The sequence below is a fragment of the Leishmania mexicana genome, chromosome 32, assembly GCF_000234665.1.
Source record: "Leishmania mexicana MHOM/GT/2001/U1103 complete genome, chromosome 32".
NCBI classification, from domain to species: domain Eukaryota; phylum Euglenozoa; class Kinetoplastea; order Trypanosomatida; family Trypanosomatidae; genus Leishmania; species Leishmania mexicana.
Window position 1 is genome coordinate 905,987 of NC_018336.1, and position 15,547 is coordinate 921,533.

The 15,547-nt window shown below is 60.3% G+C and overlaps 3 protein-coding genes across 3 annotated transcripts; all 3 read left to right on the plus strand.

Moving 5' to 3' along the window:
- Positions 1-514: 514 nt before the first annotated feature.
- Positions 515-6,457, plus strand: LMXM_32_2290 (putative protein kinase; the record flags this gene model as incomplete). Its single annotated transcript, XM_003878436.1, has 1 exon — positions 515-6,457. The coding sequence occupies one exon, from the start codon at positions 515-517 to the stop codon at positions 6,455-6,457; it is 5,943 nt and encodes a 1,980-aa protein (XP_003878485.1).
- A 3,286-nt stretch (positions 6,458-9,743) lies between these two features.
- LMXM_32_2300 (putative udp-glc 4'-epimerase) lies at positions 9,744-10,919 on the plus strand (the record flags this gene model as incomplete). Its single annotated transcript, XM_003878437.1, has 1 exon — positions 9,744-10,919. One exon carries the CDS (start codon positions 9,744-9,746, stop codon positions 10,917-10,919), a length of 1,176 nt encoding a protein of 391 aa, XP_003878486.1.
- A 2,584-nt stretch (positions 10,920-13,503) lies between these two features.
- On the plus strand, positions 13,504-15,081 carry LMXM_32_2310 (conserved hypothetical protein; the record flags this gene model as incomplete). The annotated part of the gene is made up of 1 exon (XM_003878438.1): positions 13,504-15,081. One exon carries the CDS (start codon positions 13,504-13,506, stop codon positions 15,079-15,081), a length of 1,578 nt encoding a protein of 525 aa, XP_003878487.1.
- Positions 15,082-15,547: the final 466 nt, after the last annotated feature.

A 15,547-nucleotide genomic window follows, 5' to 3' on the forward strand; every position in this document is an offset into this window, starting at 1 on the left:
TGGTGCACAGGGTCTCGTTTTCGTATGCTCATCCCCCCTTCCCTCCACCCCCTCTCCTCCCCCCTCCCAACGTCGACGTCTTGCCGTGTGGCATCCAGTGCTGCCACTGTTTCCGTTATTTTAGTATTTACTGTAAATTTGTTTTTGAGTTTCTCCGCTCTCTTCCGTTTTTTCTTTGTCGCATGTGTGCGCCAGGATCGTGCATCTCGGTGCATCTTTCTCCGCTGCCGCCGTTGACAATCTTCTACGTGCTACTTGGCCTCTCCGGCTCACCCTTCGCATCTTCTAGGCTGCCATCGCAACAGTGCTCAGCAGACCAGCGCATTTGCCGTGCTTTCCTGTCTCTTATTGCCTGGCGTGTTACCCCTTCTTGGTACCAGCGCCTCTTACGCTCTCCATCCATCGCATCGCACCCCTCGCAGTCGGCGAAGGGGTGGTGGTAGTGGTGGGGCAACATTCATTCGCTTGACAAGTTCGTCTCGTCGTGGTAGAAGTCGAGGTCAGAACAACCGAAATGGATGAGTACAAACGCCTTGCTACGCCGCAGGGTGCGCGCGGGGACTCCCCAAGCAACAGCAACGTCCGCCTTCATCTGTGGTCCTCTTTAAATAGTGATGACCTGTCCCTCATGGTCGAACCCAAGCCCCTTAGAGCGAGAACAGGGAACGGCACTCAGAATGCCAGGCCAACAAAGGACGCGGCATCTTCTGCAAGAGTAACGGCACCGATCATTGTGCACTCCATGACGGTGGACGCAACGGGCGTGTCCTCCGATCAGCAGCGGTCATCACCCTCCGTCTTCATCGCCACGCCGCCCTTGTCTCGCTCCGTGTTACCTCCATGGGGAGCCGAGGCGAAGACAGCCGCTTACCCGGAAGTCTCTGATCAACCAGGTGCAGAGGAAGAGATGAAGGTCCTCATGCCGGTCAATGACCCAACCTCAACTCAAGCTTCAATGATCAACATAAGCGGCAATGCCGCCGCGGCGATCCTGCCGTTGCCGTCCGTGAGTGTTGGCGAGCACAGCCTCGAAGCTGGCTGTTCAAGGCCCAAGTCAGGCAAGTTGGGGGTCTCGTTCACGCAAGCACCGTTGACGGTGCCGCGAGTTGGAGCTGTCCCACCTGTTTCCACGCCGGGTGTGAACCACAGCGTTTCGAGTGGCGGGGGCCACCTGCACACCCCGAACACTTGCTTTGGGAAGGTGGGTGGTGCGGGATCTATGTCGTTCTCCTCGGGTGCCGGCGGCAGCTTACTCCCTGCCGACGGAACGAGAGGTGGGCTGACCAAACAGACTTCTGCTTGCCCCAGCTACCACGCGAGCAGCAGCGCGAACGAGGAAAACCGTTTCGACGGCACAGCGATGGTGGCCGTCGCCCTCGGCGACGAGAAACCCCCTTTTTCCACTGTGCGGAGTGTTGAACCCGCTAACAGCTCGCCGTCACCGAAGTCTGGCAGCGGCGCGGCGAGGCCGCTGATCCCCCTGCCGTCAACGATGCGTCCTGGCACCCGCTGTCTGGACCAGCATCACTACACCGCTGATTCGTCGTTAGCCAGCACGTGGGAGTTGTCGTACAGACCAGGCGCGACCGCGACGCGGTTCAAGCGGCGCACTTGCCAGGTGCCCGTTTCTATGGCGGTGGTGATGAATACAGTCGTCACCGTCATCATTGTTGCCGCCCTCACCATTGTGCCTCTCAACGCCGTCTTAACCCAGTCGGCCGACTATGTGATGTCGACGCTCGGTCTCTCGCTTGCCTTTTCCTACACGCGGTCGGTGGAGGCAAGCATGCTGTTTTTGCCGAACGCGGTCAGTGCCTACGCGCTGGCTTACATGAACTCACAGGACATGCAGGCGTGGAACTGGAATGCCTCTGACATGCCACAGGCGCTGCGGCAGATGTGTCACACAGTCGCCAGAACCGATCGCAACCCAACCTCCTTTCTGCTGTACATGTCCTTGAGCAGCCCGTACACGGGGTACAGCGCGTACTGCTCACAGCAGTACAACGACTACCTGGTTGGCAACTACATCACGGACAACTCGTCGCAGCCCCGCTACTTCGTGAACGGCACCACATACAGCTACGTTGAGCCCCTCACCATATACCCAGCTGTGCAAGCAATGACACCGTGGGAGTACACGGTTGATTTTGGAGGGACGAAGAACACGTGGCATAGTGTCGTCATGCCGTGGTACGCGCAATACCAACAGGGCCGGCTCTCCAGGGCAGCTGCAGGCGCTTCCTTGCATCACGAGGCTGGCCCTGACCGTGATAGGCGCTCCTTCACGAGGCCCGAGGTTTGGGCCACTGACTCTTTCAAATACCTGAACGGGTACTGGCGCATCTTCAGCAACAACGTCAGCGTCATCACGTACACGTTTCCGTTCGTCGACTACGCCGGTAACCCAGCCTCTATCATGGGTGCCCTGCATGCGGACGGCTTCAACGCCCTGTACTCAGACAGCCTCATGTCCACTTCCAGGAGTGCCCGCGCCATGGTTGTCGACACGTCAAGCGGTCTTGTCTTTATCACCTCCTGGGGACAGGACACGACAGTGCGGTTGGACAACTGGAACACGTCTTGCAACTGCACTCCTGGTGGAAGCAGTCAGCGAGCCGCATACCTGGAGGACATCACAGACCCACTCATGATCGCTGCCGTGCAGAACGTTGGTGGCCGGAAAGGCATCGCCGACACACCGTTAGAGGTGGATCGGTGGTTCGGTGAATTCACTTTTAACGGCACCGAACACCTGATGGTGATCAGCCGCGTTGCCATCTCCTCTGACTACTCTAACATGAACCTCGTCGTCATCTACGCCATGTGTAAGACTGACTTCACTTCCTTCATCAATCATGTGCAGATCACCGCCTTTATCGCGGTCGGGCTGGTTCTGGTGGTTATTGTGCTGGTCGAGATCTCCCTCCTGTACCTGATTGTGCAGCCGGTGCGCGGGGTGGCAGCTGGTCTGCGGGCAGCGGCGGAGCTGCGCGACGGCAAAGAGTGTGTTGACCATGCAACGTCCGTAGTCAAGGAGGTGGCGGAGATGCAGCGTGACTTCCATATTATGAATACAAAGCTAATGCAGATGAAGACGTTTCTCCCGCAGGGTATGCTCGGGGCCCAAACCGCGTACTCCGACATTCAAGGCGCCAACGGTAAAGACTCGACTGTCTTCCCCACCTCGGCGTTACATGGGCGGGGAGGAAGCGGCGTGTGGGAGAATGCGTGCGGCGACGATGGGCACGGTGAACCGGGTGACATGCTTGGCGGCGACGTGTGCGCAGCCCAACACAGCGGCAAAGGCAGCGGTGTTGAACTGGGAAGTATACTCGACGCGGGTGAGACGGGTCAGCAGCGGCGTCGGAGCTGCGGCCAGTCAGTGGCAGAGGTGGCACACCTCCGCCTGAATGATCGCGTGCTCCTCGAGGGGGTAAACCGCTTTCGTCGGTGCTACTGTAGCACCATCGTTTTCTGCATGCACTTGATGGAGTCTGAGATCAGCGTCAAGTTCTTGAACAAGAACTGCGTCTACTTCACCGAGGGTGTGCTGCCGTGCGTGCTGCGTTACGGCGGCGTCGTTGAGCTGCAGCGGCCGGACTACATCGTCGTCAGCTTCGGCGCGCACAACAAGGTCGCGTTGCATCAGAACCGCGCCGCCACGTGCGCACTGGAGGTGATGAAGGTGCTGAACGCCACCACCCCGATCGGCCCACGCGTGGGGTGCATGATCGACGCAAGCGAGTACTATGTCGGCACCTGCGGCGCGGCGGACCGAAACGCGCTCGTCGCCTTCAGCAACAGCTTAGTCCCGAAGGCTGACCTCATTCGCGTGCTCAAGTCTGTGCAGACGCAGATCGTTCTCACGCAGCGACTCGCCTCCACTCTGGAAAGCTCGATGCTCGTCATGCCGGTGGATTGCATGATACTGAACCCGATCAGCATGAAGGAGATCATCCTGTACGAGCTGCGGGGCCACATCCGCATGCTGCCGTCGAAGGTGTCTGTGGTGATGGTGCGCCAGGTCATCCGTGGTGTGCGCATGGGCTTCACTCACATGCTCAAGGGTGACTATGGCAGGGCACTTGAGATACTGGAGCCATTCGAGACAACGGAGTTGCAGGCGGCCCGCCTCGGTTTCATGTGCCGGGTCTTTATCTCACGCCATATTAACCGCCCGTTCGTGCGGTCCGTCACACGCCTTACCTTTTCTGAGGCACACTTTGCAGGCTACAGCGAGGGCTGGTCCACGGAGTGGGGCGATTCGCACGAGAGCAGCACCTCTTTCGGCGCTCACGGGCACAGAGGTGTTACTAAAGGCGCCGTAGAGACCGCGAATCCTCTAGCTGCCGGCGGCGGCATCGGCGGCAGCGCCTCCTCCTTCGCGTTGTCGCCCTTCAGCAGTGACCTCGACCCGGCGACGCTTCTGATGACGCCACCGACGCTGCGGTTGGTTGTCGGGGCTTCCTTGGACCTTCCCCTGTCTAACAAGGAGGGCGCCAAGCAGATTAATGAGAGCAGCATAACGGTGAGCGCCTCGTCGGCCGCCACCCGCGCCAACGAAGGCTCTCTGAACATGAGCAGGAGCACCAGCGCCGCCGGGGAGAAGCCTGAGCAGAATGAACTGGAAAGAGCGGCTGCGAGACGTGCCGTGGCGGATGAGGACGAGACAGCGCTCTTTGAGATATTCGTAGAGAACCAGCCCGACGACGATGACGACGTGGATGACGGAGAAGCTGAGGTGGGCGGGAGGGGCAGCAGGGTTGGCAGCAGCGCGTGTTACAGCGCTCGCAGGAAGGTGGCAAACAGCGGCAGCTTCGGCGGCGGAGAGGTGGCGGTGGGGCATTGCACCGCAGCAGCTATGTGCGCAGGCGAGGCGATGCGCTGTCCTCACAAAAGTGAGCTGCCCCTCGTCTTCAACGACTACGAGGGCAACACGTGGCGCCGCTCCTACGACATACTAGGTACCGGCGCCTTCGCCACCGTGTACCGCGGCCTATCCGTATCTGGCAACCTTGTCGCGCTCAAGTGCTTCCAACTTGGCGCGCGAAACATCGAAGTGCACGCAGTCGTCGATGAAGTGCGCCTGTTCGCAAACCTGCACCACGAAAACGTTGTGCAGTACCTCAGCTTGTACGTGTCGGAGTCGTACGTGATCGAGATTATGGAGTTTGTGCCGGGTGGCTCCCTCGATACACTGCTGAAGAGCTTTGGTTCTCTTCAGCCAGAGTCAGTGCGACGCTACCTGCGAGATATCGCGCGTGGTTTGAGTTATCTGCACACGGCAAACATAGTGCACTGCGACATCAAGCCACACAACGTCCTCCTCGCCATGGATGGACAGTGCAAGCTGAGCGACTTCGGCTCCGCCATTGCACGGGCGACCTCGTCCGTAGGCAGCATTGACAACGTTCTTGAGATGCGCGGCACACCGGGCTATATGGCGCCAGAGGTGGCGCGCGGTGACGTGCCGACCATGAAGAGTGACGTGTACTCGCTAGGAATCACCATTTTAGAGCTTCTCACTGGGAAGCTGCCTTGGGACTACACCGATGCTTTCACCCCGAAGGTGTTAGGGAAGCGGACGCAATCCAAGAGCGCCTCCGAGCATCGCGCGTCGCAGTTGCAGGCGTGCCCCGCGGCGGGAGCGCGGGACACAAGAGTAGCGGACAGCGCCGTCGCACAGGCGGGGACCAATCTGTCGACAAAGGCGTTGAACGCGGGGATCGCAGCTACCCGGGGGCCCTCGGGTGGACCCATCACGGATAGCCGCCTATATACCGCGACGATGCTGTCGAACTCAAGCTACGCAGGCCCGGCCACGTGTACGGGCGAGACGGTGTGCGGGTCTGGCAGTGGTCTGCTCTCTGTGGAAAATGAGAGCGGTGAGGCGGAGCATAGCTTCAGAAGTTTGGAGTTTAGCGGCAGCGGCGCAGGGCTCGCCGGAGTGAGCTCTGACTTGCCTCAACGCGCACTGGTAAGCACACCGGAAGAGAGGGCCTCTGCTACTGTTACTTCCCTGAGAGCCACCGCCGCGTCTCTCGCGACGGTCGCCGCGGTGAAGGGCGCAGCAGCCGAAGCATGCGATGAGGACGGCTCCGCTATGCCTCTCGGTGGTGCCCTAAAGCATTTCCTTGAGATCAGTCCGAGTCGGCAGTTGCATCACAGCATCGCTCACAGCCCCTCCTCTACCTCTCGGCGCTCTTCCAGTGCGATCTTATCTTCGTTCTACCAGACTCCGCACTCCGCTGTGTCGCTGCACCGCCGACCCATCGAACAGGTGCTTCGAAGTTCCACCCAGCTTGTTGTGTACATTGGACGTGGGCTGGTGGTGCCGCGTATCCCCGATACGCTGGATGAGGACGTGATAAACTTCCTGGAGCTGTGCCTGAGGCCTGATCCGGCAGAGCGTGCCACCATGTCGGAGCTGATGCTGCACCCATGGTTGATGTAAAGAGCACGAGAGAGAAGAGGAGGGTTTGAGGCTAGGACAAGCCGGGTAGGCAAGGTGTGCGCAGGCGGTGTGTGCCTGCATGGCTCGCATGCTTTTTGTGGCAGCCTCACTTGACGTGCTCTCTCTCCCCTGTTGCACCCCCCCAATGAGCGCTTACCGGACCGCGTGCAGGCATGTCCACATCCTTCCGCACATGCCTGCACGCGCGCGCTCCTTCGTTTTTCTTTTCTGTTTTTCCCCCTTTTTTCTTCTGCTGTTGCGTTTCCGTGACGGGGTCGATCGCTCCTTTGCCGGCGTCTTCCGTCACTTGGGTGACCTTCGCTGGCGTGCCCCGTACACACCGCAACGGACGCGTTTCCGTTTCCGTTTTTTTTTTTTAAAACGAACGCCGCTTCTTTTTCGAGCAATGCGTTACATGGGGGAGGGGAGGGGGCTTGTGTGTGTGTGTGTGTGTATCTACAGCTGTAGGCACGTATGTATACAAACGTATATATGTATACACACACACACACACACACACACACACACACAGGTGTACATGTGCGTGTGTGTGCCGAAGGTGGTGCCCCACCACCCTCATCCTCCTCCTCCCCTTTTTTCCTTTTCGCTTGCGTGTGCCGCTCAGACAGGCTCCGGTGCCCCAAACAGGTCTCTCGTTGTCCGGCTCCCCTTCTCGTATCCCACGAGAAATTTTTTTGTTTGATATTTTGTATTCCTTCGTTTTGCTGTTATTGTACCCTGCCTCCTCGTCGTTGTATCCCAGAGCGCGGCGTCACGGTTGGCAGGCTTGCCAAGCAACGGGCAATGTCAGGGGCGCCGACGCCAACTGCATAGATCACGAACCCGGCTACTGCTCTCGGATGCCAGGACGAAATACCTCGAAACCGCAATACGCGATGCGACACGCTGAGCCAAGAGGTGCATGGTGGCGGCGGCCTCACACCAGAAGAGCAAGGATAATGAGCTGACAAGACGACAGGAGGGCTCTCCTCGGCCGGCCCCACACGGGCACCTGTCCGCACTTTGGATTCCTGCAACGGCAGGTGATTCGTAGTGGCAGCATGGGGCGCAGATTGTGTAATACCTACTTCCCCGCTAGCGTTGTGGTAACCCGCCCACGCCAGAGCCTCCGCTCCCGGCCGCTTGTGCTGTAAGGGCCTCCGACCCGGCGTTGTGCCTGGTGTGCTACGCGGGATGTGCGGACCGCTCGACGCTCACATCACAACCTGCCCCCCTCTGTGATCGTGCGTGTACTGAGCTGATTGCGCACATCTCCCTTGCGCTACATGCCCCTTCCCCATCGGCTGTCCATCGCTGCCCCCCCCCCTGTGCCCCCTCCCAAGGACCAGCTGTGGGCTCTTTGTGCGCCGGCCCATGCTTCTCCGTGGGCCCCTTCCGCTTGACACACCCAGTTCCGCCCAGGGGCGTGCGGGTTGAGGAGAGGGCGGAGTGCCCCTGGCGCCACAGGCTCATGGCATCGCTCGACCTCTCGCTGCGCGTGCGGGCAAGACTCCCCGACAGCGACACCGTGCTGCCGCAGACCCAGTCGTGCGAAAATGCGGGCACTGTGCGCAGGCGCTCTCAGGCTGAGCTGGCATGGTGCATCGCATCCAGGCGAGGCATGAAGAGGGGCGCAGAGCAGGAGTGCCCCACGCACAAGACGTGAAGCGATGCACACGAATGAGTTCCACTGTGCATGTGCGCGAAGCATGCAGCACCTCCTGCGTCTGGCCGGTGCGGGCTGATGGGGCGCAGGTGCCCGGGGCATGGCGAGAGCACCCTCGAGTTGCACCACGGGGGGCCCTCCCGGCCCCCACCGTGGGGAGCCTCCACACCATATTATGGGATGCTGCCGCATGAAGCGACCGAGAGGGCGAAGCATGGCACACAGGCAGGGGGGGCGCGGGGCCTCGGAGGGCCCTGGCCTGAGGCTGGCGGGCTTGGTCCCTGAGCTCATCTGGCATGCACCTGGGCCACCCCCCGTTGCCCGCACGGCAGGCGCCACCGCCTCGGCTCTAGACGACGACCCTGGATGTCGCTCGCTTTGGATGAGTGCGTGCAGCCCACGCGGAGGCTCCGTGTGGAGCTGGTCGCGCCGCACGCAGGCAAGGAAGGGGCGAGGAAGGAGAGGGGGAGCCCGCTAGACGCACGGCTTCGATTCGACGGCAGACGGCTCGTCCTAGGCGACGAGGGATGCAGCCCGCCGCGCAGCAGGGGCTGGGCGCGCTGTGGCTGTGTAAGGAGCACGTTTTGTTGACTTGTTCACGGTAGAATGGACACGGTGAAAGCAGAAAAAGGCGCTCAAGCGCTGCTGTATGCCGAGGACGGGGAAGACACCCCTCCGTGCGTGGCACCGCAGGGTCCGGTGCACCCTCACTCTCCGTGGGGGAGCCATGCAGCCCCCCCCCTTCTATCCCTGCCGAATGCCGAGCCACCACTTCCGGTGCCTGACACGGTCAAGCACCTGCGGTGTGGGGAGGTCAGAGCGGTGCATCGCTACGGACATGCCGGCGACCAGGTCGTGGCTTGGCGTTGCGTTGGAGCGACCTGCGGCAGCGAACACGTCTGTACCGCGCCCATGGCATGGCAACGTGCCAGTGCGGCTCGAGCTCATCCCACCCCGCCCTCACGCTGCCTGCAGAGGTGGAGGGGGGAGCCCGAGTGCCACCCCGAGGGGGATGCACTGAATGGCGAGCGGCATAGTTGGCGCGGCTGTGGGGCGACCTGCAGAGCGCGGGTGGGTGGGTGTAGTGTGAGGCAGGGACCGTGCACCGATGACTGCGTCGGTGCATTGCTGCACCGTGCGCGCCTGCGGCGGCTTGGCACCACACGATGGGGGCTCTGTGGCAGGCCGGATAGAGCGGCGCCTTTTAACGGATGTTCTACCGTAGAATGAAAAGGGTGAAGGCACAAACGAATTGAGACAAAGAAAGAAATCCCGAGGCGTCCGAACGCTGTGGCGGCTAAACACCGCAGGTGTGTGGTCGGTGGAGTCTCTGAGAGACTCCGCCACACCCGTTGGAGCACTGGTGTTGCACTGAATGGGGCGACTAAAAGAATGCTGTCGTGTGTCTACTCTGTCTCTTGGTGTTCTTCGCCCTTCTCCTCGTTGGCGTGTGCGCGATCTGCCACTTGTCTCTCCTCGACCTCTCCCCCGAGAGGGGAACAGAAGAGAGTGCAAGCAAGCAGCGCATCAAAAAAGAACAGCATCACGAAATTACAAGGATTTGACACGCACACAAACACACACACATACACGCACGCACACACAAACACACAGCAACCAATGAGGGTACTTGTTTGTGGTGGTGTGGGGTATATTGGTACGCACTTTGTGCGCGAGCTGCTGCGTTGCAGCCCTCATGATGTGATCATTGCCGACAGCCTCGAGGCCACTCACGGCTCTGATGTGCACGTGGACACGGAGAAAAACTATGCGGCACGAAACCCTGGCGCAAACCTAGAAGAAGTGAAGAGGAGCGGCTACCGTTTCGCAAAGCTGGAGGTGGGCGACGTGCGCGATGTCGACTTTCTCGAGCACGTCTTCACCACACACGCCCCGATCGATGCCGTGGTGCACATGTGTGCGCACATTGTGGTGCCGGAGAGCGTGCGCGACCCGCTTCGATACTATGACAACAACGTCGTTGGAATGCTGCGCATCTTGCAGACTATGCTCAAGTACAGGTGCGACAAGCTCATTCTCTCCAGCACGGCCGCTCTCTTCGGCAACCCTTACGCTCGCATTAAGGCTGGCTCGACCGATGAGCCGGACCCGATGAAGCCTATCCTGTCCAACGCCAAGTGCATGCCGGAGAGTCCGTATGGCACGACCAAGCTGGTGGACGAGTACATGCTGAAGGACTGCGCTGCCGCCTACGGCATCAAGAGCGTGTGCCTGCGCTACTTCAATGCGTGCGGCGCCGACGCCGAGGGCGACATCGGCGAGACCCACGAGCCCGAGTCGCACCTAATCCCGCTCATCCTACGCGTGCCGCTGGCGGACAAGATCAACGCCTACAACGCCGTGCACCATCCGGACCGCCAAAAGGTGAACGACTACATCTCTATCTTCGGGACCGACTACCCAACTCCGGACGGCACGTGCATTCGTGATTACGTGCACGTGAAGGATCTGTCCTCAGCCCACGTGCGGGCGCTGGACTACCTCGCTAAGCTGACCCCCGACGACAAGGACAACTTCTTTTCCACGTTCAACCTTGGCACGTCGAAGGGTTACTCAGTGCGCGAGGTCATCGAGGCGGCGCGGCGCGTAACGGGACACCCAATTCCGGAGAGGGAGGAGAAGCGCCGCGACGGCGACCCGCCGGTGCTCGTGGCGTCCGGCGAGGAGGCGGCGGCAGCACTTGGGTGGACTGTGGAGTACGACTCGATCGACAAGATTATCGAGTCCGCGTGGCTGTTCCACAGTAAGCACCCTGTCGGCTACGAGTCCCACTAAGCTGCACGAAACGCTGCACCCACGCCTGCTGGACTCCAAAGGCATGCCAATGCAACAGGGAGGACTAGCACGTCTGCACGAGCGCTCACATGTACCCACCAATCGCTTCGCTCCGCCTCGTGGGCGCTGAAGCTGTATTGCCGACCGCTCTCTTTCTCAGATGTGTGTCCGTATTTTGCCTCCGTTGATGCCCTCTCGCGGGCTGTCTCTTCGCACTCGCTCTTCCGTGCATGTGCAAGCATCGGTGCGTTGCGTGTCCACGGATGCGCATCCGCTGCGCAGCTCGCAGAGGTATAAAATTTTTTTCGTTTCGATTTCACCCTGTTCATTCTACGGTAGAACATCCGTTAAAAGGCGCCGCTCTATCCGGCCTGCCACAGAGCCCCCATCGTGTGGTGCCAAGCCGCCGCAGGCGCGCACGGTGCAGCAATGCACCGACGCAGTCATCGGTGCACGGTCCCTGCCTCACACTACACCCACCCACCCGCGCTCTGCAGGTCGCCCCACAGCCGCGCCAACTATGCCGCTCGCCATTCAGTGCATCCCCCTCGGGGTGGCACTCGGGCTCCCCCCTCTCCACCTCTGCAGGCAGCGTGAGGGCGGGGTGGGATGAGCTCGAGCCGCACTGGCACGTTGCCATGCCATGGGCGCGGTACAGACGTGTTCGCTGCCGCAGGTCGCTCCAACGCAACGCCAAGCCACGACCTGGTCGCCGGCATGTCCGTAGCGATGCACCGCTCTGACCTCCCCACACCGCAGGTGCTTGACCGTGTCAGGCACCGGAAGTGGTGGCTCGGCATTCGGCAGGGATAGAAGGGGGGGGGGGGCTGCATGGCTCCCCCACGGAGAGTGAGGGTGCACCGGACCCTGCGGTGCCACGCACGGAGGGGTGTCTTCCCCGTCCTCGATGGAGGAGAAAACTAGGGGAGTGAAGCAGGTGGAGGACATGAAGCTGCTCTGTCCCACACGAATGTACGTATGCAACTTAGTGAATCGAAACTGAACGGTGGTGTGACTATGTTTTCGTGATTGGCTTTTTTAAATCTTTCATTGACAATGACAGAGGAAGTTGTAGTAAAAGCGAAGGGGCAGATGACTCAGAGGGCGTGCCGAAATCGTGTGCTCGAGTGCCTCCACGGCACACCGCGCCAGTGTGACCCATCGCACATCACCATCTCCCCGTGCGCACCTTTGTCTCTCTTGCTCACGACGTTGCCCTCGATCTTCCATCCATTCATGTCGTCCTCTTCTTCGTATTCCATGCCGCCTCCATCGAAAGTCCTTGCAGGTTTTGCACAGAATCCTCTTTTACTGTTCGCCGTGCGCTGTTTTTATTCTTGTTGAGATTTCTGTGTACCTGCGCGAATGTGCGTGTCCGTCTTGTGTACATCGGGCACACATGTTTGGAGTACTCTCGGCTTCTCTATCTCGTGTTCCCCCTTCTGTGTGTTCCTGAGTTATGAATGATGGCGCAAGTCCGGCGTTGTGCGCCAGCTTTCTTCTTCCTGCCGTTTTGTATTTTTTTTTCTTTCTTTCTAACGCGCTCTTGGTCCTCTTCCTCGGCGTGCGTGGGAGGGGGACCCTCTGGAAAAGAGCGGCAGTGGGGTGGTGGTGGTGGCGGGGGACGCCCATCACCCCCTCTTCTTCCTCGCGGCATTCTTTGTCCATCTTCTTCCCCCTTTTTCCACCCACCCACCCACACACACCCACACACACACACACACACACACACGCACACGCACGCGCATGTACTACAAGAAGGAAAAGGCATACAAATTTCTGTGTGCCCTTTGAGGTGTGCGACTGGCGCAGTTTCTTGTGCAACGTGCTTTATTTCGTGCGTGTGGACAAGAGAAGGCGAAGGAGGAGGACCCGCGTGCTGTTGCTGCGGGGGGAAGGCTGGTGGGCAAGAAACGGGGCAATCACAAGAGTATGGGGGAGGCGAAGACAGCGTGCGTTGCGCTTGCATTGATGGAGTCAACACTGCACGCATCGCGACGGTGAACTTCCAAGACGCCGTCTTTGGTCGCTCACGTGAGACCACTTCCGTTTCTTTGCCTTCTTGTTTCTCTCTCTGGGTTGCATCTCTCCGGTTCTCCGAGTCTGGTCGCGCGTCGCCACTGCACCCCTCTCTCTTCGCGGACACCGCTGTTTGGCGCTTTTCCCACTCTATGCTGCGTATTGCCTGCGTCTTCAGGCACAGACGCAAACAGGAGGTGGCGGCACGGTGCTGCGTACCGCCGATGGTGCCCGTTGCAGGATTGCCGCCCGCACACTGGCCTCTCCCTCTCCCTCTCCCTCTCCGTGCACTTCCCCAGCGCGCGGAGGGCGGAAAACCGCATCTGCGGCGTTGATGATGAATGCGAACGCGTGCGATGCGCACCGGCTCCTTCAATCACGCTTCTCTTTCCTTTTTTTGTGCTTGTACTCCGACGTTGTTGCCGCAAGTGAGTGAAGGCGGTGCAACACTCTCCACCACACACACCCCGCAGGGAGGCACGCATGGTTGAAGTGTGCGTGTTTGCATAGGTGTGTAGGCGGTCTTTCTTTCCTTCTCTCGCAGCGCATCACGCTAGATGCAACCATGCGCAAGACCGCTTCGATACGGGTAGCATCAGGGGGAGCGGTGAAAGCAACGTGCGCATGCGCGCGGGCTACCTCAAACGCCGTTGGCGTCCCGGCCGTGGCGCGAGGGACGCATTATTCATTGTTTCGTCAACGGCATCATTGTGCGCTGGGTCTGCACACCTGTGGTGAGGGCGCAGGCCCACGCTTTCAGGCGCTTCGATGCAGCCGCGCCTTCATCAAGTCTCGCTCACTGTCTCCTGACGATCCCTTCGGTGAGCGCAGCACCTGGGAGGACCCGAGCGACGGCATCTATGCTGCCTGGAAGGACATCGACCAGGAGGCCTTTGTGAATGCCACGGAGAGCCAGGAGGTGCGCCAGGCACACTTCGGTCCGGAGTGGGCCCGCTTCAGCACGGTGGGCCGCATGTCCGTCAAGAAGATGCGAGAAGAGCAGAAACGGCAGCACTCACCGCCGTCAGGAGCGGCTGACAGTGAGTCACAGGCCACTGGGGTAGCGGCGGCGGCGTCCGGCTCGTCGACTCAGCGTTACCCCACCGCAGAGGAGCTGCACGAGGCAGACTTGAGGCAGCGGTATCGGCTGCTGGAGCGCAACTACAGCAGCTACGAGGCTTTTCTGGAGCACGAGGTCGGTGGCGGTGAAGGGTTTGCAGAGGCTGAGGAGGACCTCACCTCCGCGTCAGAGGCAGGGGTGCACCGAGGAGATGCCAAGGAAGAGTTGTACTCGGCCGCGTCGATGGAGAGCGCGTTCTCGTCTGTGGACGGCCTTGACGGACTCGACCGCATGGCTCAGCGCAACGTAGAGCGAGAGGCACTAGAGACACTGGAGGCAGCCGAGGTAGCAGAGCGGGTACCGCTGCCGCCTTTCATGTTCGAGCCGGACACCCGTGACGGGGCTGCGCCACGGGCATTCTCGTCGGTGAACCCAACTCTCACCATCAACTCAGCGTCGACGGCGACGGAGATCGGGAGGTCAAAGACGGCGACAAGCATGTCTACAGCGGAACCGTGCTCGACGACCGGCTTTCACTCGGCGTCGGCTTCGCCTTCTACGTCCGCGGCTGCAGGTGGCATCCCTGCCTACGCTGTGCGGCAGGTGCTGGGGGCTCTCGGTAGCCCGCATGGTGACTCCCGCCTCCCCCTTACCGATCCCCTGCATTGGGGCACGGAGGACGTCATCTGTTTTCTAACACTCATGGAGCAGCCGCCTCTCTCGGCTGAGGCCGGCGACTTGCCGGCGTCGTCGGCATTTTCGACGATGGACGACACGATGTGCGACACATTTCGCATGGCTTGCGTGACGGGTGAGACACTGCTGAACGTGGTAACGCCGCCTCGTTTGTTTCGGCTCATGCGCCAGTGGCACATTCGCCGACAGGATGTCGTGCGCAAAGCCTGGAGGCTGCGAGCGCAGGCCGCGGGAGCGCCCTCGACGGAAGCGGATAGCCGTCTTCCAGATGATGTAGTACGGATGGCCGTGGTACAGAACTGCGAGCGACTGGCAGAGGCGGTGCAGCAGCTGGACCGCAACCTCATTCAGGAAACCATTCTTCTCTGTTTTCAATACGGTCACTGAGGGGTTATGTGGCAGCCCTGCTGTGGCTATGGTTCGCAGCCCGATCCACTTCTGTGCGGCACGACGCACTCAGCATCTTCCTGGTTGCCGCAGGTGTCGAGACTTCGCGTTCAAGCGGGTACTCATCTCTTCTTTTGTTGCCGCTGTTGTAAACATCAGGGGTTTGCACCGCTGTCCGAATAGATGGGCGACAGTAGGGATAGGCGGTGGGGTGTCGGCGTTGCTACAGCAGGAGGGCCTCTGTGTGTCTTTCGCTGCTCGCCGCATATGTTTGGTATGTCTGCCACATGAGGAACGCAACGGAAGGCGTAAAAAAATGAACGGGATATCGTCCTCCGTTTGCTACGCTTAGTCCCGCACTTGGTGGGAGCGAGGAAGCAAAGTCGTGCGCTGTGCGACTTCCGGGCTCGTGAGAGTGCCGTTTGTGGTTTCGTCTGTGCGTGCTTGACTTTGCGCTTGTGTGGTG